This window comes from Staurois parvus, unplaced genomic scaffold (genome assembly GCF_062004578.1).
Source record: "Staurois parvus isolate SC_StPar_1 unplaced genomic scaffold, SC_StPar_1.0 ptg000049l, whole genome shotgun sequence".
Lineage (NCBI taxonomy): Eukaryota > Metazoa > Chordata > Amphibia > Anura > Ranidae > Staurois > Staurois parvus.
In genome coordinates, this window is record NW_028317845.1 from 2,459,459 (window position 1) to 2,486,543 (window position 27,085).

The 27,085-nt window shown below is 41.7% G+C and overlaps 1 protein-coding gene across 1 annotated transcript in view; it reads right to left on the reverse strand.

Annotated features, from left to right (window-relative positions):
• Nucleotides 1–11,362, reverse strand: part of AGXT (alanine--glyoxylate aminotransferase) — a 48,353-nt gene extending 36,991 nt beyond the window's left edge. Inside the window, exon 1 of the mRNA XM_089665877.1 lies at nt 11,064–11,362. Coding sequence (XP_089522003.1) covers nt 11,064–11,294 — 231 coding nt within the window. The 5' untranslated portion in view covers nt 11,295–11,362. The remainder of the gene's footprint in view (nt 1–11,063) is intronic.
• Nucleotides 11,363–27,085: the final 15,723 nt, after the last annotated feature.

Here is a 27,085-nt window from a genome sequence, read left to right on the forward strand (position 1 = left end):
ATCCATGTTTCCCTGCTTTATTTTTATGAGAAATCGCTTTTAAAAACAACCACCTAGGTTTTCTAGACACAGTCATCTTGAGTAAGGGCAGATGATTCATGTAGCATTTACTTTCTGGAATCATCTGCCCTTAGCACAGGCATGCAGGCTGAGAAAGCCCTACCTCCCCTCTTCCACATGAACAGAAAGACCCAAGGAGACTCCTGGGATATTTTACATAATTTGGCCTGGACCAGAAACTAGGAAACAGATGAAGAAATATAATAAAGATAGTTTAAAACAAGTAAATACAATATACCTTCCTATCTATTTGCAAAGGCTAGCATCTAAGGATTAAAATAGTGTAGGGGTCTATGGCTACTACTGTTAGCTGCTATTATAGCGGTTTTATGTATAATTATGTATTTATCATGTCCTGCCCTAGGTGGCTGAGCTGTGAGACCCTGAAGGATGAAGTGGAGAGAGACAGATAAAGTGTCAGCCACATGTGTCCTGTGAATCCTGCTAAATCCAAGTCAGTAGGGACTACAAGTGTTCTTATGATCTTATAGTTTAACAGCAGTTGATAAATGTATATCTAAATCCTTGTGACAGTCTGAGTATTTCTGCCCTGTCTTTGTTATTATTTCATATGCACAGTGTCAGAGGTCTGTGTTACTGTATGTGTAGTGGTCATCTTCCAGTATATTTGTAGGTGAACCTGCTTATTGCAATATAGTTTATATGCAGTTCCTGTTATTTTAGTTAATCCTCTTCCTTCTGGTCTGGGATTCTATAGCTAGTTTCAGTTTAGGGCTCGATAACCAGCATAGACTAAAGTCAAGCTATTGCTTCTGAAGGCCATGTTGGTATCATCAGCTTAAAGATGCAGTCGCATGTCAGATTAGAATTTGTTAGGGAGGGAATAAAGCCTAAAGTAGATAGAACTCTGAGTTCCAGTGCCACATCACAGTTCCTGCCAATGAGAAGCTCCATCCCCCTTGACCATTGATCTTGCCTTCTGGTCTTCGACACAAAGACAGACATTGTATCATCCTCAGGGGTCCTGCAACTGGACTTTGCTGAAACATTCATCTTGAGGTACTGCTAAATGCATTATTAAACCCACTGTTTCATTTAACGAAGGTTCTGGTTCCTTTATTTTACCTATAGGTTTAGTGCAATATCCTGTTTGGTCGAGGGCCATTTCTCTTACCCTCCCTCCCATCCCCAAAGAGGGCTACATTTGAAGGCACTGCTGAGATAGAAGTGGGATTAACAGTAGCATGATGGAGCAATGTAACCCAGAACGGTGTCCTCAACCTGCTCCTAAAGGTTGTAATATGCTCCTAGATGCATGGTAGACTTACCCTATACGTTCCTACTGGTAATGTTAAAAAAGAACCCGTACCAGCTAGCTATTCTCACAGAATGATAGCGAACATCCTACGGACAATGCAAGTTGTACTTTAGCCAAACATGCTGAAATGGTAGCACAGGGTTTACAGGCAGCACATTACAGGAACATAAAAGTGTTATATGATAATGTTCCTGTGCCACGAGGAGAAGAAAATTTGAAGCCTGGAAAGAGCACACTCTACAATGTATAAGGGAGTTGTCCTGTTCAGGAGCAGGCCAATGACAGCATGTTACTGAAAGGGGCCCCCAGCTGCAGAACTAATCCATCAGTATTGATACACTAATGAGAGAGTAAAGGCACTAGACCAGAGGCGGACAGACAACTCATGGGGCCCCCGGACAATAGGGGATCATGGTACCCCTGTGTCCTTGCCCACACTCAAAGCACACCCAAAAAAGCCTATAAAAAGGTACCAGGGGCATTTCATGGGGCCCCCTACTGACCTGGGCCCTCGGCACTGCCCGAATGCCCGAATGGTCAGTCCGCTCCTGCGCTGGACTACATACAGGTATGGTCCGATCACTTTGAGCTATATTATAATCACAATCAGGTGGTTGCTGACTACCATATGTCTTGTCAGAAAGAAGATAATGAAGCTATCAGTATGGAGTGGTGCATCATACTGGTGAACGCCCAGTAGAAATTCCACCGGGGAGAGAGCTGAGAGTAGCTTCCAGTATTCCCCCCGAGCTGCTCGAAGATGGAAGTTATGTCCTAACCCATCCAAAAAAGGGCTATAAAGTTCCGCTTTAATGAGCATGTAAGAGATGCGGGTTACAAGGATCTCAAATGCAGGGTGGGAGGAGATCAATTGGAGATCAAATGTACCAGTCATTGAACCCTGAATAATTCTAGAAGCAGTTAAAAACTATGCCATTTGCACATGGAATGAACCTGACACATGCCCTACGTATTAAGTAGCAAAACAACTTTTAAACATATGAGTAGTTCATACATAGGCTACAGAGTAAAAACAACTAAATGCGAAATTTCAGAAATTACAAAAAGTATTAGATTTTAATGGAAGTATTGTTAGTATAGGATTCTCAGGATTACCTTTATTAACCTGCATGACACATTTGTGCGACAGCAAAAGGGTGTGCTTTAACTCCAATACGCTGCACATATGCTTCAGTGGGTGGCTGATATTTCTGTACTAGAAGCACGCTCACTGTGTGCTCTCAGCACCCAAGACAGCTCTTGGTTTCTATTAACAACTGGTAGCTGGCGGGACACATAGACTGTACAATGTAAATACACAATGTATTTAGATTCTAGTTTAATCAATTAATTAAAAATCGTTTCCTGCTTCTCAGTAGTTAGTTAAGCTTCGTACACACTTCTAGTTTTTTTTTGTTCAACCCAGCAGGCTGAACAGAAAAAAAACTGACAGCTGTGCTATCGTGTTCTGACAGGGGGACAGCCCCCCCCCCCGCCAGAATACTCCATTAGCTGAGAGTGCTGATCGGGAGCCGATTGGCAGATCTTTTTCAGGTCATGCCCCTTCAACAGAAGCCGGCAGAATGGCCAGCTTCTGTCGAACTGGCTGCCCTACACACGGGCTGAATATCAACTGGTTTCTACTGGACCGGTCGATGTCACCCGACATTCGGCTCATGTGTATTAGGCTTAAGAGTATTAAATATGTCAGCCACTGCTGTGCCAATATGAACCACTCTGTACCTTTCTGATTAATGTTATCTGTCATTTAAGCACAACTATCACTGGTTCTTATTGTTTAAACCCAAGCCATCATGTAGGCCCTTTACAAAATAATCTAGAGTGGGTGACTGGGGACAAAGAGAAGGCAAATTTATTAAATACCTTATTCAGCTCTGTGTATACAAAGGAGCAGGGGGAGCTCTTGTCCATAATGGGCATGGTATTGACACAGCTCCAGATGATCCACATTGGCTCACAATTGATATGATCCAAAAATATTTGGACAGAATAAAGGTGAATAAAGCACCTGGACCGGATGGCATACACCCACAGGTCCTTAAAGAATTGAACTCTGTCATTTCAAAGCCATTGTTTCTAAATTTTAGGGACTCTTTAATGACTGGCATAGTACCACTGGATTGCCGTAAGGCCAATGTGGTGCCAATATTTAAAAAGGGGTCAAAATCTTTACCAAGTAATTACAGACCTGTTAGTTTAACTTCTATAGTTGGGAAGATACTGGAGAGTTTAATAAAAGACCACATAGATAAGTCCTTGCTGGAAAAAAATATTTTAAGCAACAGACAGCATGGATTCATGAAAGACAGAAGTTGTCAAACAAATCTGATTTCTTTTTATGAGGGGGTGAGCAAAACCTTGGACAGAGGGATGGCGGTGGACGTGGTATACTTGGATTTTGCAAAAGCGTTTGACAAAGTTCCCCACACAGCTAATGTGTAAGGTAGTGTCTACAGGCTTGGAAAAATCTGTATGTAAATGGATGGAAAACTGGCTAAAATATTGTATTCATAGAGTAGTGGTTAATGATTCATACTCTGAATGGTCTAGGGTTGTCAGAGGTGTATCCCAGGGTTCAGTGTTGGGACCCTTATTTTTAAGCACAACTATCACTGGTTCTTATTGTTTAAACCCAAGCGATCATGTAGGCCCTTTACAAAATAACCAATTCACAACAAGAACATTGGGGAACTGGAGAAAGTACAGAGAAGGGCATCCAAACTGATAGGAGGCATGGAGGAGCTCCGCTATGAGGGAAGATTAGAGGAACTGAATTTATTCTCTCTTGAGAAGAGGAGATTAAGGGGGGATATGATCAACATGTATAAATACATCAGTGGTTCATATAGTGAACTCGGTGTAGAGTTATTCACCCTGAGGTCATCACAAAGGACGAGGGAACACTCTTTACGTCTGGAGGAAAAGAAATGTAATCTCCAAACACGGAAAGGTTTCTTCACAATAAGAGAGGTGAAAATGTGGAATAGACTCCATCAAGAGTTGGTTCTGGCCAGCTCAGTGGATTGCTGTAAAAAGGCCTGGATTCTTTTTTGGATACACAGAATATAACTGGATACTAACATTTATAGGTAAAGTTGATCCAGGGAATATCCAATTGCCTCTTGGGGGATCAGGAAGGAGTTTTTCCCCCTGCAGCAACAAATTGGGTCATGCTTTGCTGGGTTTTTTGCCTTCCTCTGGATCAACTGTGGATGTAGGATTATAACTTTTTTTTGTTATGATTGAACTGGATGGACTTTTGTCTTTTTTCAGCCAGACTAACTATGTAACTATAAACCAGCCATAGATATCATAGGCAGGCTGATATGCAGGTACAATTTAGAGATCTTTCTTTCAAAGGACTGACTATGAATATTGTAAAGGGGACAGGCTTAACTGGTAGTGGAAGTGATAAACTATGCATGATACAGGGATGCCTAGGAACAGTCCAACAAACTTTGTCCTGCATTTTATTCAGCAAGGCAGCAAACAAACACAGTTTGACTGCAGAAGAGATTTCTACAACCAGGCCATAGCTTAAAACAAACAAAACATCTGCTTGTCTAAGCGACTAACTAAACTTAGATTAGTTCATGATTAACAGAGTGCTCCCTGTTGGGTTCCCCAATACAAACAGGCATTGCATGTACTTCTTTAGTGTTCTATCAACACTCAGCCTTTTTACCCAGGAGCAGGCTAATACTACCAAGAGACCTAGAGAGAAAGAAAGAGACCCCTAAGCTTCAATTAATTCAAATATATCAAGGCCTGTGGACTGCTGAGACTAATGAGGTCTGGCTAACAGGCAAGTGATGGACCTAGGACTGGAGGCTTTCTCTCACCCAAAACTCTACAAAGCCTCTAGGCTCTAGGATGCAGATAGTAACTTAGTACAATTCTGAGGAAGCAAAAAGTTTGTTTTCTCCACATCAGTCATAAACCCTGGAACCCCTCACCATGTTTATTTGAGAAACCTAGGTAACACATATACACTGTTCACAATCCTGCAAGCCAGTGCCCCACATTATACATGTTCAGATAATCCAAGGGTACGAGTAGCCAGATGCCATCAGCTTTGGTCTTACCTTTGTGAGAAATAATAGAAAACATCCCAAGATATTCAACAAGCCAATAGCTTGTTACTCCATGAATTGTGAGCTACAAGTGCCTTTTGCAGTCTGCTGGTGCTCATAGACATGAGGATTTTCTCCATATCTGAACAACTAGTCCTAATTTGGCAACTTTCATCTCATATCTATGAGCACTTTTAGCTATGTGTATTTCTCTGCAGTTTGTACACTAATCTCACAATCAAGCACTGTATCTGAATATAGTAAAGGCTGCTAGATGGCGAATCACTTTAAATTCACCTAAAGGCAATCATAAGTCCAGCTTACCATCACTTCAATTATGGCTAATTATTATTAGTTTTATAATTGGATATGAAACCTCTTCACACATGATACTCATCTCTTTATTTATGTTTATTTCACATACATGTTCACATATTGTTCTTATGCATAATGAAATGCTTTATAGAAGCTCACAAAATCACATACACAACAACTGATTCCACAGAATTATTCACCCCCTTGCAGAGTTTACAGAACCATTCACACCACTTGTAGAGCCCACAGAAACATTTGCACCACTTGTATAGTTTACAGATCTACTTGCACAACTTATCAAGCCCACTTAACCATCTACACAATACGTTGCACTCCTGGAACTACTCACAACACTTTTAATGTCAACAGAACCATCCACTGAGACCACTTGTAGGGTCTACAGAACCGTTTATACCCCTTCTTCTAAAGAAGCTTGCAATCTAATATTCCTACCACAATCAAAAACACATCAAGGGCACAATATTAAGATACCTTTTAACCTACAAGTATGTTTCTGGTTTTTAAGGGGGGAACCCCGAGAAAACTTAAACAACCTGGGCAAACATAAAAAACCTGGACTGCGACCTCGTTGCAATTTTAAACTAGGTATTAGTTCTGCAAGGAGAGTCATATCTACTTAGCCACTATGTTATTCATATTTTGCATTTTCCGGCATGCTCCGTGTAAAACTAATCAGTTGTAAACTTCGTTTTCAACAGATAGTAGTCAATAATTGCCCTCTGAAATGTGTGGCCAGTTATTGGTGTGGCAGTCTACAGACAAATTTCAAACTGTTTTTTCAAATAAAGCTATTCTGGCCTTTGCTAAAAGCTGATCTTGCATTCAAAATGCCCCTCTCTAAAATGCAGTGTGTATGCGGGATGGGAGGGGGGATTTTAAATAATATACTTACCTTTTCCTCTGCTTCTGTCTGTGGTGTTAGGGTGAGGTAACATCATCCTCCTTCTGGTGAGATCTTGTAGAGAAAATGCTCTCACACTGGTTTCACCATCCCTGGGATCTTGACAGCAGGAGGATGACATCACCCTATTCACCATAGAAGCCAAAGGAAAGGTGAGTATAAAATCTTTTTTTACCTACAGGTGTTTTTAAATGAGTTTTCTGGTTTTTAGCTAGGGGGAAGTGTAGGGAACTTAAAATATGGACCTTGCATGTAGTACAAAATCCACTTTAATTTTATGATACAAAATGTTCCCCCTATACCACTTTCTACTTATCTTTCATCTTTAACCCTATTTATAAGAGATCCTTGAATATTGTATAAAACATTGTGGACATAGGCAGCACAATATTTCCATATTGTAGATTTGCATGTTTATGGCTTATTTTAATTTAACCGACCAGAATTTGTAATACAAGATAAGGAACTGGGGTGCTCAGCGACATAAACCAACAAATAAGTTAGATGCTTTCCTGCTGCCCTATAGCAGAAATACTGCTACAGGGCGGTGCAAAATCACGTATATATACTTGATTATGCAGTTCCGGGTAGGGGGCATGCGCCCTACCCACGCCGGCATTGGCGGCCTCTGCTATAGATCACCAGGTCCCGGCCGGCGATTCCCAGCCGGCACCCGGTGATCGCCGAGTATCACTGACGGGGGAGACCTGTACAGTATGTAAACAATACATATCTCTCCCCTGTCATCTCCTGCACATTGCTTTGTATTGCTCTGCATAGAACGTAATGTGCTGACACAGTGAAACACACACACAGCACACAGTTAACCCTTTGATTGCCCAAAATGTTAACCCCTTCCTGCCCAGTGCCATTAGTACAGTGTCAGTGCTTTTTATTAGCACTGATCACTGTATTAGTGTCACTGGGGATGTCAGTGGCAGTTAGTCAGTTCCCCTCCAGTGTCAGAATGCCCGCCGCACTCCCGCTATAAGTCGCTGATCACCACCATTACTAATATAAAAAAAACTTCCAGTATATATACCACCATTTGTAGACGCTATAACTTTCACGTTAAGCAATTAATTTACATGTTTTAGGATTTTTTTTTAGCAAAGACATGTAGCAGAATACATTTTGGCTGAAATTTATGACAAAATTATTTTTTTTTAAATGTTTTTACTGGACATGTTTAATAGGAAAAAGTAAAAAATATTGTTTTTTTTTCTCAAAATTGTTGGTAATTTTTTGTTTATAGCGCAAAAAATTAAAAACGCACAGGTATCAAATACTACCAAAAGAAAGGTCCATTTGTGGGAAAAAAGGACATAAATTGAATTTGGGTGCAGTGTTGTATGACCGTTAAAGTAATGTACAAAAAAAATGGCCTGGTCTGGGGGTAAATCCTCTGTAGGGCAAGTGGTTAGTTTTCACTTTGTTTACTGTTTACTGCTCAGCGCTGGATTGTGGTGGGAAGATAGGGATTACTTCGTATTTTTGCTTTTTGCATTGTTTTTAAAGGAAAATAATAATTGCTGACTCATCTATCTAAAACTGAAGTGTCTGACTGTCATGCTGACCTTCATTCTTCAATATTGTGAGTTAGATAAGGAAATCCGACTTTTCTCTGACTTTTCTGATCTGCATACTTGTTCCCTGTCAGTAACCTGGACAATACTGAAAACAGAGGGTCAGCATAACAGCCAAGCATCTAGCATTTTCAGAAGGATATCAACAGTGGTAGTCTTCATAAGTCGGGTATACTTTCAGCAAGTCTCCCTCTCACATTTATGATTAGAGTTTAAAGGATAAGTTCACAATTTTTAACATATTGTATGCAGGGGCGGACTGACAACTCATGGGGCCCCTGGGCAATAGGGGATCATGGGGCCCCTGTGTCCTTGCCCAAACTCAAAAAAGCCTATGAAAAAGGTACCAGGGGCATCTCATGTGTCCCCTACTGATCCCAGGCCCTTGGGCAGTGCCCGAGTTTCCAAATGGTCAGTCCGCCCCTGATTGTATGTTACGCCCATATTCATGGTGTAACATGTAACATGCCCTCATTTCCCCCAAGTCCCCGCTGTGTTAGCAGATCGGGGATCTTCTCCTCATGTCTGCTGTCACAATTCAAAAAGGACGCGACCATTCGATGCTCTGCCTACCCGGCCGCGTCATTCATTCACAGAATTCTGTGAATGAAAAACTACAAATCCCAACAGCCTTTGCGGCTTTTGGACTGTAGTTCTCAATGAACTACCATGGTGCTGTTGAGTGCTGTGGTAGTTCATTCTCTCTTCCTGTCTGTGTATATCTGCCTACCCGTATGAGGTACCAGCACACAGATATAAGGACAGGTTTGCAGGAGATGCACAGATGCAATGCTTTCTAGGCTCCTAGTGAAAAAAATAAATAAATGCACATTTTTTACCTGCAAAAAGATGTGCATTTATTATTATTTTTTAACAGAGGTGAATTTATATTTTAAAATGGAACTGTGGCCAAAATGATGTTACATAAATGACGCAGCCTGTCAATGGCATTAATACAACAATGTGATTTTTCCTTACATAGTTTTGTTACCTATTACCTTTGTTACCTGTTTTCCCACACCTTTTAATAGACCAATAAAGGTCAGCATAGGTGTCTTATACAGAGGCTGGGACAAACCATATAACAATGACAGGGAGCTTTCAACAGTCAACTTATATTTCTACAGTGTAAACCTTTTTTCCAACAGAAACAAAATGTTGTAAAAAGTGTTTGCTGAAGTAGTCCTATAAATGATCTTTTAGCCCTGGTTCACATTAAATGCGACTTTGAAATTGCGCTACTTCGCTTGATGTAGTGCGATTTCAAGGCGGCAGGTGAGTGTGATTTCATGTGCGACTTGCCTGACATATGTGCGATTTCATGAACAGATGTCTATTCAAGTCACACATGAAATCGCAAAAAAATAGTCCAGGAACCTTAAAGTAAACCGTAAAGTCAGAGTTGAACCAATTTAAACCTTTTTTCCAACAGAAATAAAATGTCGTAAAACGTGTTTGCTGAAGTAGTCCTATAAATGATCTTTTAGCCCTGGTTCACATTGAATGCGACTTTGAAATCGAGCTACTTTGCTTGATGTAGCATGATTTCAAGGCGGCAGGTCAGTGTGATTTCATGTGCGACTTGCCTCACATCTGTGTGATTTCATGAACAGATGTCTATTCAAGTCACACATGAAATCGCAAAAAAAATTATCCAGGAACCTTAAAGTAAACCGTAAAGTCGGAGTTGCACCAATTTGAACCTTTTTTCCAACAGAAACAAAATGTTGTAAAAAGTGTTTGCTGGAGTCGGCCTATAAATGATCTTTTAGCCCTGGTTCACATTGAATGCGACTTTGAAATTGTGCTACTTTGCTTGATGTAACGCGATTTCAAGGTGGCAGGTCAGTGCGATTTCATGTGCAACTTGCCTGACATCTTTGCGATTTCATGAACAGATGTCTATTCAAGTCACACATGAAATCGCAAAAAAATAGTCCAGGAACCTTAAAGTAAACCCTAAAGTCGGAGTTTCACCATTTTGAACAGTTCCATAGGCACAAATAGGGTGCAATTTGTCATGCATTTGGAACTGTCAAACCTCATGACAAGTGGCACCAGTGTGAACCCCGGCTTAAAGTCCAGTTAAAGCTCCAAGTTCTTCTAAGGTTACCCTGTCCACAAGGAGACAACACTGCTGTGTGATTTCACTACATAATGGACAGCATTGTCACATTATTACAGGAAGTGGAAAAAATGGATCTACTGGTTGGATCAACAACAAAATAAAACTAAGTTGCAGATGGACTCAGAAAAACAAAAACTGCTGTGTTAACACTAGTGATAGAGTGTACTGGGATGTGTCATTTTAGATTTTGCCCATAGTCACACTTTATATATCAGCAGACCCCCATCCATTAAATACTGTAGGTGATTTCATGATTTATAATAATGAGGATAAATATGATATTAGTATAACAAGACTGAGCATATTAATAACATCTTGATGGATCTGTCCACAAGTAAAAGGTGCTGGAACATGCAGCAGTTCATAAGTACACAGCTTTCTGAGAAAAGTTTCAAAGATTTATATAACAGATGAACTTTTTACTTTGCTGTGGCATCATGAATTAAATAAATTAATGTTAATAGTTGTTTATGCGTTGCTTCAATCTGTATACAGCACTGTGATTCTTTCCAGATAATAGAATATAATTTACAGTAAAAGCAAATGTTTAAATAAATACAAACCTAGTTTCAATTTATGCAATTAATTATGTGCAAAATACATTTATAGTGTTATATATTTATATTTCCCCAATATTTTTTTTATTTCAGGGGAAACCCTTATTAGGTTACAGACTTACCTGGAAAGATTCAGGGTGCATATGACCAATGACATGCAGACCCCCAGCTGTCTGTATCCGGGGAGGTACATTGGAGGGCCCAGGGCCCAACATTAGACGTTGGGGCACCTGTAAAGGCTGCAGGAGGGCTGGGGATGGAGGTATAGTTGAATGCGAGGACATCCTGACAGATGCTGACCGCTGTGCCGCACACAACAGAGTATAGGAGATACCTCTAATTGTCCCTTGCATCTCAATTAACCCTTTGTCTAGATACTAGGGGATGACAAACTGTGAACCTTTACCTGGTCTCTGTAAATGTGCAGCTTGGCTCACATTTGAAAGGTTTTTTTTTCTTCCACCCTCCCTCTCTATCGATTTGTCACCCAATGTCACTCCCTCCAGCACCAGGTCACAGGGGTCTGACCTGTGATCTTCAACACGGAGGACATTACACCTGTCCTCAGGTGAGACAACAGCTTTTATGTTGTCAGATGTATGTCATCAAGGAATATATCTTGTCAGTGACATGATTTTAGTTAATAAAAAATATAATCTGCTTTTTAAAGGGAAACTTTAGTAGGTTTATAACTGTTTTTCTCCTGGTGATTGAACCTTTTTTTGTTTGAAACCAACAGCTAATCAGTAATAAACTACTACTTGTTTGTGTTTGATGGCATGATGTGAATATGAATCTGCTTTTTAATAACTGATGAAAAAGTATAATGTTTAATCTGAGATGTCAGGTTTAGCTGGGTAATAAATAACGACTAACTTGCCATGTGGAAACATTAAATTGTGGGTCTCGTACTTCTAGCATCTTCATATATACTCTTAGGTCTCCTTCACACGGGTGCATACCTCCATACCCCCATGCGAAAGGCCATCTTCAGCCACGCAGGATGCACAAGTGTTCTGTGCATCCGCATGTAATCAACCTTCTCAAATCAATGACATACGTGTCGCATAATCGACCTACACAGATCTCGGAAAGTATCCCCGGTACATCCATGTGGTACCAATGCAACGAACGGAAACAGTCTGTTTGTTCTGATCAATGCATCAGTCCTACATGGATGTACAGTCAGGGATGTTCTGATAGATCCATGCAACCGTCTGTCATTGATTTGAACAGGCTGCCTGTATGCAGTTGCATGGACAAGCAGGGGCGTATTTACCACAAGGCAAACAAGGCGCATGCCTAGGGTGGCAGTTTTCAGGGGGGCAGGACCTCCCCCCAGAAGAAGGGATGAAAGAAGGAGCACACATGCCATGGGAACCCGGTGGTATCTGAGTAAGGCTGCAGCTGCTTGATGGTGTATGTAGAGCCTGACTCGTTCCCGGGAATGTCCGGAGCTGTGAAGATGAGCGTCTTTTTCTCTATCGCTGGGGGGGGGGGGTAGTGGAAGGCTCTCCCGGGTGGGGAGCAGGGGTGTTGTTGGTCAGTGCCATCAATGTCAGGCACTTCTCTTTCTGGGGAAGTGGGAGTGGTATTGGTCGGTGTCCGTGGGGGCAGACAATTTTTGTGTTGCCTAGGGCAGCACAAAACCTAAATACACCACTATGGACACCTGTGTATCCTATATGGGTAAAGTTGGCCTTTCACACATGTCTATGGATCAGTATGCCTGTATGAATGAGGCCTTAAAAGAAAAAGATGTACTCTATTGAAGAACCTTTCCCCTCACTTTTTGCCTATGTGTTAAAGGAAGAGTGAGTGAGGATAAATCTCCTCAGTGGTTCCAAACAATAAGAACCTCACAGATTTTCCAACCCTATCCTATCCAAAATAAAAACCAGTAGAGTATGGTCCTTGAGGTTCTTGAGAAAGGGTTTTTTTGGATCCCTGAAACATTGTTTTTTTCTTCCTCCTCTCTCTTTTCACCATGGTCTGGCTCAGCTTTTTTTTTTACATCTATTCTGGGTACTGTATTTCGGGATGTATTTTGGAACATCAGCTCTTATGTTTTAAGTGTAGCTCATTGCACCTACATGAATGCATATTCTTTGTGGTTTTTCAATAATGGAATGTACATCTTTGTTATATTATGCTTTATTTTAGATGACATACTTGGTTATCTGTACCTGCTGGGTGATTGTATGTCCTGTATAATGCCTAAAACAAACTTATTGCTAAAGCAGTTTGGTTATGTGGTGTGCTTGCTCTATATCAGGGGTATTGAATTAAAATTCACAAAGTTCCAGTCAGTAAAATTTCCTTCCAGCAGAGGTCCGAATCACATGTTTGATTCTTAAAGGCACCTCTGCTCCGGCAAACAAGGCGAATTTTTGCAAGTGCCAAACCGCATGGTGCCTCAGTACTATGCAGCTCGGTATGGCACCATTTAAAAAAAGGGTCAGTGACTGCTTTTCCTGCGTTTCTGCGTATAAGGAAACTCACTGACATAAACAACATAAATGGGCAGCCTACACGCAGAACACAATGATGTGAACCTAAATGTAGATGAGTCTGACAGCAGCATTTATGATAGGCTGAAGAAGAGATAACCTATGGATAGGTAGGCCTATGAGAAGGGGTTTGCAATAATTAAGGTGAGAGATAACAAGGGAGTGAATGAGTAGCCGCAGAGAGGCCTAGTAGTACGAGTATGGATTAGTGGCCTTTGGTTTTAGCAGTTAGTAAATCTTTAGTGAGTTTTAGTAGGGCAGTTTCTGTGGAGTGTTGCAAACAAAAGCCAGACTGTAAGGGGTTAAGAAGGCTGTGTTAAGTGAGGTAGGAGCTAAGACGTTTGAAGACTAAGCTTTCTAAAAGTTTAGCGGTGAATGGGAGCAGGGAGATGGGTTTTAAGTTGTTCAGGTTGTGGTGGGGTCCAGTGAGGGCTTTTTAAGTATGGGACTGATCTGATCATGCTTTAGAGGGGAGGGAAAGGTGCCAGTACAGAGGGAGAGATTGAAGATGTGAGTGAGAGAGCATAGGATAAAATAAGAGGGTGTCTGTAGCAGTTGCGAGGGATCAGGATCCAGGAAACAACTGATTAGACGGGTAACCTCTATATGATACAAAGCCTCAAAAATTACTGCTGAATGATGTTTCCAGGCAGCTGCAATTACTCCCAGGCTTAGAGAGATCATTTTGGCTATTTTTGATGCAAAGCAGCTTCTACTAGTGCTGTTGATAGTCTGGGATCCCTTAGAGAAGGTAAAGCTTCAAAAACTTTTCTTATGGATGTGGTACTTCCAGACATCCTTTATGGAGATAGGAAAACCCCTGATAAGTTGATCACACCTCTCAAATATTTTGCAGCTCAGTATCTGTTTGAAGTGACTTTTAAGTAGCAGGCTATTTTGACAATTGATCTGGCAGTAATGTCCTGTCTTAATAAAGCACCGACCATTCCTGTGGAGGATGCACCAGTGTTTAAAGATCCCATATACAGTCATGGCCGAAATTGTTGGCACCCTTGATATTTCTCCAGGAAATCATGTATTTCTCACGAAACGTATTGCATTAACACATGTTTTGCTATACACATGTTTATTCCCTTTGTGTGTATTGGGACAAAACAAAAAAAGGGAGGAAAGAAAGCAAATTCGACATAATGTCACACAAACCTCCAAAAATGGGCTGGACAAAAGTATTGGCACCCTTTCACAACTGCGGATAAATAAGAATGTTACAAGCATGTGATGCTCCTGTAAACTCACCTGGGGCAAGTAACAGGTGTGGGCAATATAGAAATCACACCTGAAAGCAGATAAAAAGGAGAGACGTTCACTTAACCTTTGCATTGTGTGTCTGTCTGTGCCACACTAAGCATGGACAACAGAAAGAGGAGACGAGAACTGTCTGAGGACCTGAGAACCAAAATTGTGGCAAAATATCAACAATCTCAAGGTTACAAGTCCATCTCCAGAGAACTAGATTTGCCTTTGTCCACAGTGCGCAACATTATCAAGAAGTTTGCAACCCATGGCACTGTAGCTAATCTCCCTGGTCGTGGACGGATGAGGAAAATTGATGAAAGATTGCAACGCAGAATAGTCCGGATGGTGGATAAGCAGCCCCAAACATGTTCCAAAGACATTCAAGCTGTCCTGCAGGCTCAGGGAGCATCAGTGTCAGCGCGAACTATCCGTCGACATTTAAATGAAATGAAACGCTATGGCAGGAGACCCAGGAGGACCCCACTGCTGACACAGAGACATAAAAAAGCAAGACTACAGTTTGCCAAAATGTACTTGAGTAAGCCAAAAGCCTTCTGGGAAAACGTCTTGTGGACAGATGAGACCAAGATAGAGCTTTTCGGTAAAGCACATCATTCTACTGTTTACCGAAAACGGAATGAGGCCTACAAAGAACAAAACACAGTACCTACGGTAAAATATGGTGGAGGTTCAATGATGTTTTGGGGTTGTTTTGCTGCCTCTGGCACTGGGTGCCTTGACTGTGTGCAAGGCATCATGAAATCTGAGGATTACCAAAGGATTTTGGGTCGCACTGTAGGGCCCAGTGTCAGAAAGCTGGGTTTGCGTCCAAGATCCTGGGTCTTCCAGCAGGACAATGACCCCAAACATACGTCAAAAAGCACTCAGAAATGGATGGCAAAGAAGCGCTGGAGAGTTCTGAAGTGGCCAGCAATGAGCCCAGATCTAAATCCCATTGAACACCTGTGGAGAGATCTTAAAATTGCTGTTGGGAAAAGGTGTCCTTCCAATAAGAGAGACCTGGAGCTGTTTGCAAAGGAAGAGTGGTCCAAAATTCCGGGTGAGAGGTGTCAGAAGCTTATTGATGGTTATAGGAAGCGACTGATTTCAGTTATGTTTTCCAAAGGGTGTGCAACCAAATATTAAGTTAAGGGTGCCAATACTTTTGTCCAGCCCATTTTTGGGGTTTTGTGTGACATTATGTCATATTTGCTTTTCTGCCTCTGTTTTATATTTGTTCCAATACATACAAAGGGAATAAACATGTGTATAGCAAAACATGTGTTAATGCAATACCTTTTTTGTGTGAAATACTTGATTTTCAGGAAAAATATCAAGGGTGCCAACAATTTCGGCCATGACTGTATGTCTATGCTTTCCTTGCTTACTCTGACAGGCCTGGCATTACCGCCTGCCATGGCAGTAGTGTTAATCTGTTAAATGTTAGGGAAATGGAATAAACTCATCCCATCTACATGGACTCCCTGCATAGATGGGTTAGTGGTTATCTCTCTTCTTACCATATGAATCCTATCAGTGAACATGTGCAGATCTCTTTGATTGAACTGTTCGTGTACAGAGCAAGCATATGAAAACTGTCTGCTGAGCAAGCCCTTTGAGGGCAAATTTTTTTTGTAGCTGCATTGGACACCCTAATTAAGGATACCACTGGGGATAAGATCACTCATGTAACCCAACAGAAGAAGCCTAGGCCTAAAGCTGGGAAGATTCGATCCTCTCTAAAGCCAAGAAGCAATCCTTTTATTCCTCACAAGCTTCTACATTTAAGGCCAGACCCAAGCATGGCGCTCAGTTCAACCACAAATCTTGGGCCTCTAAATCCCTCAGACCTGGGGGACACTCCCCCTTCCCTTAGTGGGGAGACAACTGTTAGTGTATGTGGATGTCTGGATAGACAACATCTCAGATGCCTGGGTATGGGAAGTGGTCTCTAGGGGCCTAAACTAGAGTTTTGCTCTCGTTGTCCTACCTGTTTCATGTCTTCCATCCTTCCTTTGTCTGCATAGAGAATAGCAGACCTCCATGCAGCCCTTGCAGGTATTCTGGATCATGGGGTTATTGCTCCATTTCCTGCTTTGGAAAGGTTTCAGAGATTTTATTTCAACATTTTCACAGTACCCCCAATTTGGATCTGAAGGATCTAAATCTGGACCCAAAAGTTCCATTTGGAATCCACCAGGTCTGCCATAGCCTCCTTCCATCAGGGATACTTTCTGGTCTCTGTAGACATTGTGTTGCTATGTATCTTGTTGGGTGATTTTATGCATAGATATTTGTTAATTTTTAGATTTTAAGACCATGTGTTGTATTTTTAAGATACGGCTTCCATACTGATATGCTAATGAACTGTTGGCTTAGTTTGTGAAGCTCCTTACAGGAAATTATGTACCAGAAGTGGGAGGAGGAAAAAGGACTTTGAAGCCATGTGGTCTGAGACAAAAAGAGAGTTGTTTTGGAAACAGAGAAGAACACACTTGTTCTGAAGATGGATGAAGAAGCAGTTGGACACAGAGTAAAGAACCTTGAAGAATATTCCATCAATGGAAAGCCCAAGTTGAGTAGCTGTTTAATATACATATTGCATACATATTGTACATGCTTATTTGTTAGGAAGATAGTCAGCTTATACATGTTGTAGGCATATTTTGCTATACTTTGTATGCTATGATTTGTGTATCCTGCAGTTGTATGTGCAGCTTTTCTGTTAAGTAAAGCACATTATTATACTACAGAGTTTTAATTGCTTCCTTGGCTTGTACTGCAAAAGAATCTTGGTAGGCCAAGCAAAACAGACATCAAATATATAAATTTGCATGTCCCTCTTCTTCTAACACACTTTCAGTTTGTGGATCTACTGTTGAGTGTGTCTTCGCACCCTGTGTGTTCACCAAGATTCTAGACCCTGTCATTACCTTGTTACTTTTCCAAGGGATCCCCATTGTGGATATCTGGATGACCTACTGTTGAGGGAGCAGTCGGCACATGTCTTGGTTGACAATGTGGCGTGGATAGTTCAAACCCTAAAAAGGTTTAGTTCGATTCTGGACCTTAAGAATTTATTGCTGGATCTGACTCATCAATTTCGTACCTGATCCTAGACACTGCTGAAACCCAAGGGAACATTTTAAAGTCTCTGCTACTAGACTCAGACTCCTATGTGCAAGAATTGACCTTCCTCTACATTTTTGCATGGGTGTTATGGGGCTGATAGTAGGCCCATTTTGTTAGCTCAGTTCCCCTTAGGATCCCTATAACTCAACAATTTGTTGTTGTGAGACAAAAAGGATCTGTCTCTGGAGAAACTATTTGCCAGTCATCGAGCAACCAGGTTTTTTCTCACTTGCCAGCTCATGAATCCAGCTCTGGAGTTGGGAAAATCCTTCCTTCCAATTATTTGAAAGATCCTCCCAATGGATGCCCTCCTTACAGGCTGACGAGGTGTCCTAGTCAGTGCAAGGGACTTGGATTCTGAGAAATCTCATCAACCTTTTGGAGCATTGGGAGAATTGATTGTCCCTGAAATGCTGGACTAGTTTGTCATCTGATTATAACCCAGTGGGACAATGCCACAGTAGTGGCATACAGCAACTATCCATCAGAAAGAAACCAGAAGCCTTGCCGTGGCATCAAAGGTTGAAATAATTCTCTTGTGAGCATAACTTCACATTAAATCCTTGTCTGCCTTTTCTTTTTCAGGCTTGAACAATTAGCAGGCATAATTCCTCAGCAGACAGCACCTGGATCTTAAAGAATGGGCCCTACCTGGGTCACCAGGCTCAGAAACAAACTGTACAGGTTTGTCTCTATGTCCAGAGATCCTCTGGCAGAAGCAGTGGATTTGAATGTTTTTTAAGGCAATCATATAGTATGTCGGGCAACTTATAGATTCATTTTGTTTCATGTTTTGTTTTTCAATAAACTTTTGACAATAAAGTGACTAGATTGATGCAGGACATTTTGATGTTTATGTTACACCAAATAATTGTTTCAGATATCTGATCAATTAAATGATCCAATTGATAGGTCAGCTACACAAAAGATGACGATGCACATCTGGGCGGCATTAGCTTTACCAGCATTTATATACTGAGAAGACCTACGGTACCTAAAATATTTTCAGTTTTCATTATATCGCTAACAGTGCATAACTGTTTGTGGAACTAAAGGCAATTGTGCTATCAGAGTGTAGTGCATGACCATCTTTAAATGTAGTATTTTTCTAAAATGGCAGACGGCTGTGAAGTATGTTTTGCAGCCAAGAGTTGGCCCTGAGCAGACATTACAGCTATAGAAAAAAGATAATTCTAACCATCTTGTGGAAATCTCCTTCAAGTGATATCTTGATTAGGGGACTATTGTTCCTATAGCTGTCAGCAATATTGTTAACTCACCTATATTCTACTTTACTTGTTGTTGTTATCTTCAGAGAAATCACATCATGTACTATGATCTGCTTCGCCCCCTTCACACCTCCATCACTCCCCTTGTTATTTGTGTCTGCAACAGCAGGAAAGCAGGAGGTTACTTTTTAACTCAACTAGATTTTAGGTTGTGTTTTCGGACCACTTCATGCCTGTATTAGAATCTAAAAGACTTGCACTTGCTAAAATTATTTGAAGATCTTTCAAAATTTGCAAACCAAACAGTATTCTACATTAAATACAGACTATTATTAGTAAGATAACTGAGATCTTTCCACATCAACTAGTGATCATAGCTAGATAGCATAAATTATGCAATAAAGATTACAGCCACTTTATGCCTAGGTGTGTTTACTAAATACCGATTTAAGATAATATACTGCTGGAATGCATCCATGCTATAACTATTCATGTCATTTGGTACATTTCTCATTAGCCAGTTTTGCTGATGATCTAACCCCACTGTTGCACTCCATTTGGTAAAAGGCACCGTGCAGGATTAGTAACTTCACATGAACTACCTGCTAAATGATCCCCCACGTATTGGCCTTAAGTACCTATGATTGATTATCTCTATTAATGGGTGCTTACAAAGGACAAAAGTGAAGGATGAAATGAACACTAAGGTAGTTTCATTTAATACCAATACATACACATAGTGTTGGACACCATTTAGCTGTTTTTAATGCTAACCTCTTGGCACTGGCCGAACGCAAATGTGTGGCCTCCCGGCGTCTGGGCCTAGATATTGAGCGGCCGCACATTTGCATTCTATTAAAAAAAACATATGTGCTGAGAGCGCGCACCCTGCACGCTCCCAGCACACACGTTCAGTACTCACGGAAAGGTCCTGATCTGCTCTTGCGATTGGGACCTTTCCCGATCATGTGACTGCCGTGACAGTGAATCACGGCGGTCACGTGATCCTAAAACCCCGCCCTCCTCCTGGCTTCTGGAACCCTTAAAGGGCTGGGAGGCACTGGTGCCAAGGGGTTAAGTAAGATGTTGTGTGTGTATAAATAATTTTGTATGTTTTAGACTTTTTGGTTTACAATAAAATAATTTTTTTTCACGACACAGTTATGGTTTATTAAGCCACTCTTGTCACATAGGTAACCACTTTTCTGCTTCAGCTCTCTTGCTGAAGAACCTCTCCGTTTTAGTGATCATAGCTGTCTTAGCTGGACAAATACTGTAAGATTTCATGCTTTCAGTCGGCACCTGCAGCTGTCAAAATATCCAAACTGTGCCTGCATCTGATTGAATGCAGGCACTGTTTGGCCAAGAATTTTCAGATCAATGCAGCCACCCACAGCTGGAATTTTGACCAGTTTATCAGGAACCAGAAGATCTTCACTCTCAGCGTAGGGCCAGCTTTAGGACATAAGTGGTCCCAGGGCAAGTGTTATTATAGTAATGACTCACTATCCTGATTAAACAGTTGATTTTTATATTACATGCATTTAATACTGTTTTGGACATTAATACTGAAATTTTATAGATAGGCAACGCCTATCCTCTTATTGATTAGTGGTTCCAAAGTAATAATAACTACTGCAGTAGGGAACAGACACAAAAAGATACACTCAACATCTTTTCAAATAACTGTTCTGTTTATTTAAACTTTTTCTATACATTCGATTACGTAGGTATCACATTAATATTACATTTGTACTTTTATGGTAACAAGGGCATCACATAGGCAGGCTCATTTCTAATCAGGACTTGAAGGAATGCAAACATATGTAGAAAACATTATTCGTGCCGTGTGCACAATGAGTGCTGTTTACAATACACAGGCAAAGCATACAAAATAGAATACACACACACACAATTCTTGAAATATACCAATAGCAAAAAGGTCAGGTCTGTACATATAAACCGGGGGGGGGGGGGGGCAAGCCACAGGTTGAGCACCTCTGATGTAAACCCTTTGCAAGTTAATTTAAAGTTGGTGACTTGGGACAAAGAGAAGGCAAACAAAATGAAATACCTTCTTCTGCTTTGTGTATAAAGTAAGTATTGGAATACTATTGGCATAGTCCCTAAAGAATCCCAGTGACTCAAAACTGAAATGGTCCAGAAACATTTACAGCTGATTCAATTATGTGTGGTGCTGATTGAAGCTCAGGTTTCACAGCTAATTAACACGGTAGTTGTTCAGCGGTTCAGGTCAGGTTTACATCAGGTTCAGGACAGGGTCAGGTCAGGATTTTATCCTGTTCACACATTTGTTTTTTAGAAACGGTTCCTATAGAAGTCAATGGCCTGTAATCCACACCTGAACTGGACTGCACTGCTCAGAAACCGGACAGCACTCTTTTTCAATATGCACTGAATCTGCACCGCCAGTGAACCAGAAATATGTGAACAGGCACAACAGGAAGCAATAGTATTTCACATGTCATGCGGATTGGAATTCGGTTCAAGCTGCATCCAATATGCATATATGTGAACCGGCACTTTCTTTCTGATAGTGAGCTGTCTGTCACAGTTGAGAACAAACCTCACTGCATCCACATTCTGTTCCATTTTTGACCAATAGGGACATCCTGATCGTTGTTCAGCTTTAACACCTTCTCATCCTTCCTTGAAGGCCTTGTGCCATTTGTACACTTGTGCAGATTCTCTATAAGCTTTCCTCGCCATTACCAAAGTTTCTGATGCACGTTTACCCAATTTCACACAAAATGTTATTACATACCGCTGTTACAAACTCACTTGCATTTTTTCTTGGCAATTGAAGAGGGTGTCACAAAAAGGTATGTCTCAATTCTGACATGATCGGAATGCAACTGATCAGTGTTCTAGAGGTTCTAAAGGTCTTGTGGATGCATGTGAGAACTAAGGTTCACTTTTTGAAGCTGTAAAAGACTCCAGAGAGGATGCCCCTATAGTAATAGGCATCCCAAGATCTTTGTTTCAAGTGTTGATTCCTTCTTGGAAGCCTGGAAAATCAATGTGGTTAACAATAAAAGGGTGTGAGATGAGGTTACCTGTTGCAGCAGGACTGTCCTCTGTATGTCTTTGTAAAGACATTGTGCACTGCATAGCAAATAACAACTAGGCCCAAAAGAGGCAAAGCCTCTCCTACACACAGACTCAAGCAGTCAGAGAAAAAGAGGGTCACAGGGACAGGAGGTGACTGAGTCACTATAAGCTGGCAGAAGAAACAGACCTAGACCAAATGAGCCATAGAGTACTGGAAAAGTACGAGCTGCAACAGAACTGTGGTTCTTCCAGTTTGAAAAAGCATGTGAAAAGCAATGAGGAGTGCGTATGTGGTTCCCTCATCCTTAACCATCACCATACTAAACTGGTGATGGCAGGAAAATTATACAAAATGCACAACTGAGTCAACTGGGAGATAACTTCCAGTGTTTCAAGTCTGCCCAGGTGTACATACTATAAGAGTTTTTAGAGACTAGGCACTCCAAAAGTTGTTCATTAGCTCTGAACCGGATAAAAGTGTTTGTAGCTGACACAGCACACCAAATGTTTTTGCACTGTTGTCAACAAAGCCAAGTGCTTAAAGTCCAGGCAAACCCTGATGTCTGATAGCACCGAGGGCTATGAATATGGCTGTGAAATGCCAGCACAATTCAGACCTGAAGGTCCTATTCAGTAAATGGGTTTGGAGTAAATGGGACACAGTAGGAGCTGTGTCACAGCTCTAGAGTAGGAGAACTCCCTGCAACTGTCTACCACAGTACACAGAGGTCAGGAAAGTGCTGGAATTCAGAACACAGATCATGTACCAGACTAACCCACAAAAAGCCAGTTCAGTGGGGAGTAGGTAGGGCTTCCGAAACGATGCGGAGGAAATACCCGTATGCTATAGCCTGAAGGCTTTTCTCATAAAGTGTGTTTTCAGTGTCCGGCTCACACTAGTAGTTGTGCCACAGTACGCAAGGTCCGGTAAGTGCTACAGTGCAGAGCCCAGTACCCAAAGTTGACATACCTAGTTATCTTCGTCACATCCAAAGACTTACTCACAAAGTGAGTCTTCAGAGACTGGGTCACACCAGAGACCCAGAGGCTGTGCCGCAGCTCTGGACCTGGGAAGCACTCTGTGGCTAACACACTAAACAAAGGTTTACAAATAAGCAGAACCAGTGCCTAAGGGTCACATTCAAGGCTTGCCTCACAATCCTCAATCCAGCAGGGTCCAGGTATGGGTCGAAAGCTATTTCTGAGGATACACCCATACAGATAGCTGCAGTGAAAAGACTAGCTAAAGCAGTACATTAGTGGGCTTGGTGGAAGTTACTGAATAAAAAGAACCACAAGGTAACAAATATCTTGACTGAAGAGAAAGATGTGTAGAAAAAATTACAATTAAGGTTTTCCACATCAGAACTGAGGAAAAGGCATCCAACCTTTGAAGACACTAACGAAACACTGAGGCATGATGGTTGGAGGTAGGTTTATACGGGGGCTGGCATAACCTTTTTTTGTTTTGCCAGTGTTCAGACCTGCAGGTGGGAGTACAATCCATGTCAAAGACAATCTACGTTTCTGTGTCCCTCAGTGGATGATAAATAAATATTTTATATAAACAAATGTAGCACCCTCCATGTGAGCTAGGGGGAGCAAAACTCTCAATTGTTAGACAGAGGCTGAGTAGCAGCCTATGCAATAGGCAGAGGGAGGTCAAATTTTGGTCAGGACTGAAAGGCTCTGCAGACCAGCTCTCTGAGACTTCCTCCTGCTCTGGAACTTTGGAGAAAGTTCTAGAAACAGTGAGCGGAGGTAAGGAGTGGCTGATTGGCACTTTTGAGGGATCCTGGCTAATCCTCAACAGGAGGCTTGGCATGGGGCCAGGACAGCCCTTAAAATTGGCAAAGCCTGCTCAGCAGCAGGAGAGTTTGGGTGGAAGATGGAGAAGTGAGGCTGGAGAGAAGGGGCCTGGGAGAGGTCCCAGATGGAGAGGTGCTCACTTACAGGCAGAGGGCCTTGGTGGGAGGAAAGTTCAGGACTTCACCGGCCCCCAGAGTAAGGACTACCTGTGCAGCAGGGAAAGAGTGGCCCAGCTAGAAGGCCTGGTAGCAGCCACTAACCCACCAGCAACACAGGAGAAGAACCGAGGGAGTAAACCTGCACCCCCTGGGCCAGCAAGGGAAAAGAGGCACTCTAATGGCAAACTGGATTCCCTTTATTACCCGGGACTGTTTCACACTGTAGTGGCAGTCACTGTGTCCTCTGCCCAGGGATTCACCTAGTATAGCTGGATGAGGAGAGGATTCATCTAGGGTCTAGGGTGGTACTACAGAAGATGCTGGCTAGCTCTCAAAAAGAAGAATCTTTGCTGTAAAGACTTGTACATTGTTCAGGAAGACTGTCCTCTGTTGCCATTCCCTTGGGCATCCCAAATACCCCTTACCCGATCCAAGTTAAATCCCCTAATAAAATCCAAAAAACAAACTCTAGAACTGGTTACTGTCTCCCGGATGCAAATCTGTGTGGAAAATACATGTTGCCTGGCTGTGCAGGACTATAGGGGGACCCAAAACCTCAGCGACTCCTTAAGGGGGGTAGAGGTACGCATATATGATATTTGTTTCAAAATGTGCACACAGCTAAAAAAAAAAAAAAAAAAGATAAAAGAATTCAAATTCATTCTAGTATTATTTTATGGTGTATGTAAACCCTTTTAGTCTGTTGTGTTTTGGTATATGTTTGAAAAGAGTGAAAAAACACTGTTGATCATACCAGAAATATTGTCAGCTGATAATTTCCTGTGCTCTCTGCATTTATTGCATGAAGGTAAAAAACCTTCAGTGTGCAGCTGCCCCCCGCAGCCCCCAATCCAGCAATCCAGCAAAGTGCACGAGAGCAGCAGCTCTCGTGGGACTCACTCTCCTCATTGGCTGGGATACAACAGTGGGAACCATTGTCTCCTGCTGTTGTCTATCACAGCCAGTGAAGATGGAGTGGGGGTGGGACACATAGAGGCGGCTCAGGAGCGAGCACGCACGAGTACCTTCAGAGCAAGAAGCTGGCTGCTATGGGGGCACTTGGCAAGGAGGAGGGGCTAGGAGTGCCAGTGGAGGACCCAAGAGGGGGAGGATTGGGGCTGCAATGTGCAAACGCAGGTAAGTATGGTGTGTTTTTATTATTTTAAAGAAAAAAATCAAGCTTTTGGAACCATATGGAATATGCAGTTCAGTTTTGGGCACCAATTCACAAAAAGAACATTGCGGAACTGGAGAAAGTACAGAGAAGGGCAACCAAATTGATAAGAGACATGGAGGAGCTCAGCTATGAGGAAAGATTAGAGGAACTGAATTTATTCTCTCTTGAGAAGAGGAGATTAAGGGCGGATATGATCAACATGTATAAATACATCAGTGGTTCATATAGTGAACTTGGTGTAGAGCTATTCACCCTGAGGTCATCACAGAGGACAAAGGGTCACTCTTTACGTCTGGAGGAAAAGAGATTTAATCTCCAAACACGGAAAGGTTTCTTCACAGTGAGAGCTGTGAAAATGTGGAATAGACTCCCTCAAGAGTTGGTTCTGGCCAGCTCAGTGGTTTTCTTTAAAAAAGGCCTTTCCTAGATACACAGACTATAACTGGAAACTAACATTTATAGGTAAAGTTGATCCAGGGAAAATCCGATTGCCTCTCTGGGGATCAGGAAGGAATGTTTTCCCTGCAGGAGCAAATTGGTTCATGCTTTGCTGGGTTTTTTTTGCCTTCCTCTCGATCAGCTGTGGGCGTAGGATTATAACTTTTTTTTTAAATGGTTGAACTGGATGGACTTTTGTCTTTTTTCATCCAGTCTAACTATATAACTATGTATTTAACCACTTTAAGAACTATCTTCAGCGTAAAGAAGAACAAGGAGTCCTGGAAGTGATGGTTTCACCCACACAAAGCCCTGATCTCAACATCATTGAGCCTGTCTGGTGTTTACACAAAGAGACAGAAGTATTTGAGGCAGCCTACGTCCACAACCACATCTATAAACCTCTTCCAGTCTTCTTGCTATACAGTATATCTTGCTCACATGTGTACTGATTTTTTAATTGAGAAAGGACGGGGATGCAAGAAAACTGTCTGTATGTAAAATTACTATGTGTGAAAAAATATTTTCATTTTTGTAAACATGAAATAGAAATGCACATGCTTGATTACATTCATTTATTTGCAGTAGTATTCTCTCTCTAATGCTTCTCTTGCTCAGTGTCATGCTTTTGTTTGGCGTTGTCTTTGTATGTACACTGACAATATTATCTTTTCCGTTTTTCCGAGTCTCCAGGCTCTGTGTTCCACGTTGATAGATTTCCCGTGTCCTGTCATGGCTGCTCCAGGTGTACATGAGAGCGATGGTACAGGGATCCAACATGAGGTACCACTTTCACTTTCCTCTCAACAATCTACAAAGAACAATGTTTGTCGACCTGTTTGTGTCTCTTACCTTTTGTATGTGTGCCTTTGTTACCAGAATGCTCTATATGTGACTATAGCACCTGGGCCATAGCCCAAGGAGGATTTTCAGTTATATATACAAAAAAGAATGTATTTCATAAAGCCAGTGTCTGTTGAGCCAATTTTTTTCTAGTTTTGGATAATGCAATATATAATTAGAGCTTTTTCTGTTCTGCTTTTTCTGTTTTCTGGACCTTGATTACAAAGATTTACCCTCACTCACTGTCATTCTGACAACAGTTTCACCAGACAGGAAGTAAGGGAAATTTGCAACAGGGACACAGGCAGGAATAAAAAGTTGACAGGAGTCCTAGTCTTCTCCTACTCTACTAAAGAAAAGCATATTTCTGCCTGTGTTGCTGTTGGAATAGTCCTCTCACTTCCTGTATAGTAAAAGGTTAGCAGGACAGGAAGTATGGGCAAATCTCTCTAACGTCTCATTCACACGTGAGGTTTGGGGGCAGCAGGGGCGGACCGACAACTCATGGGGTCCCCGGGC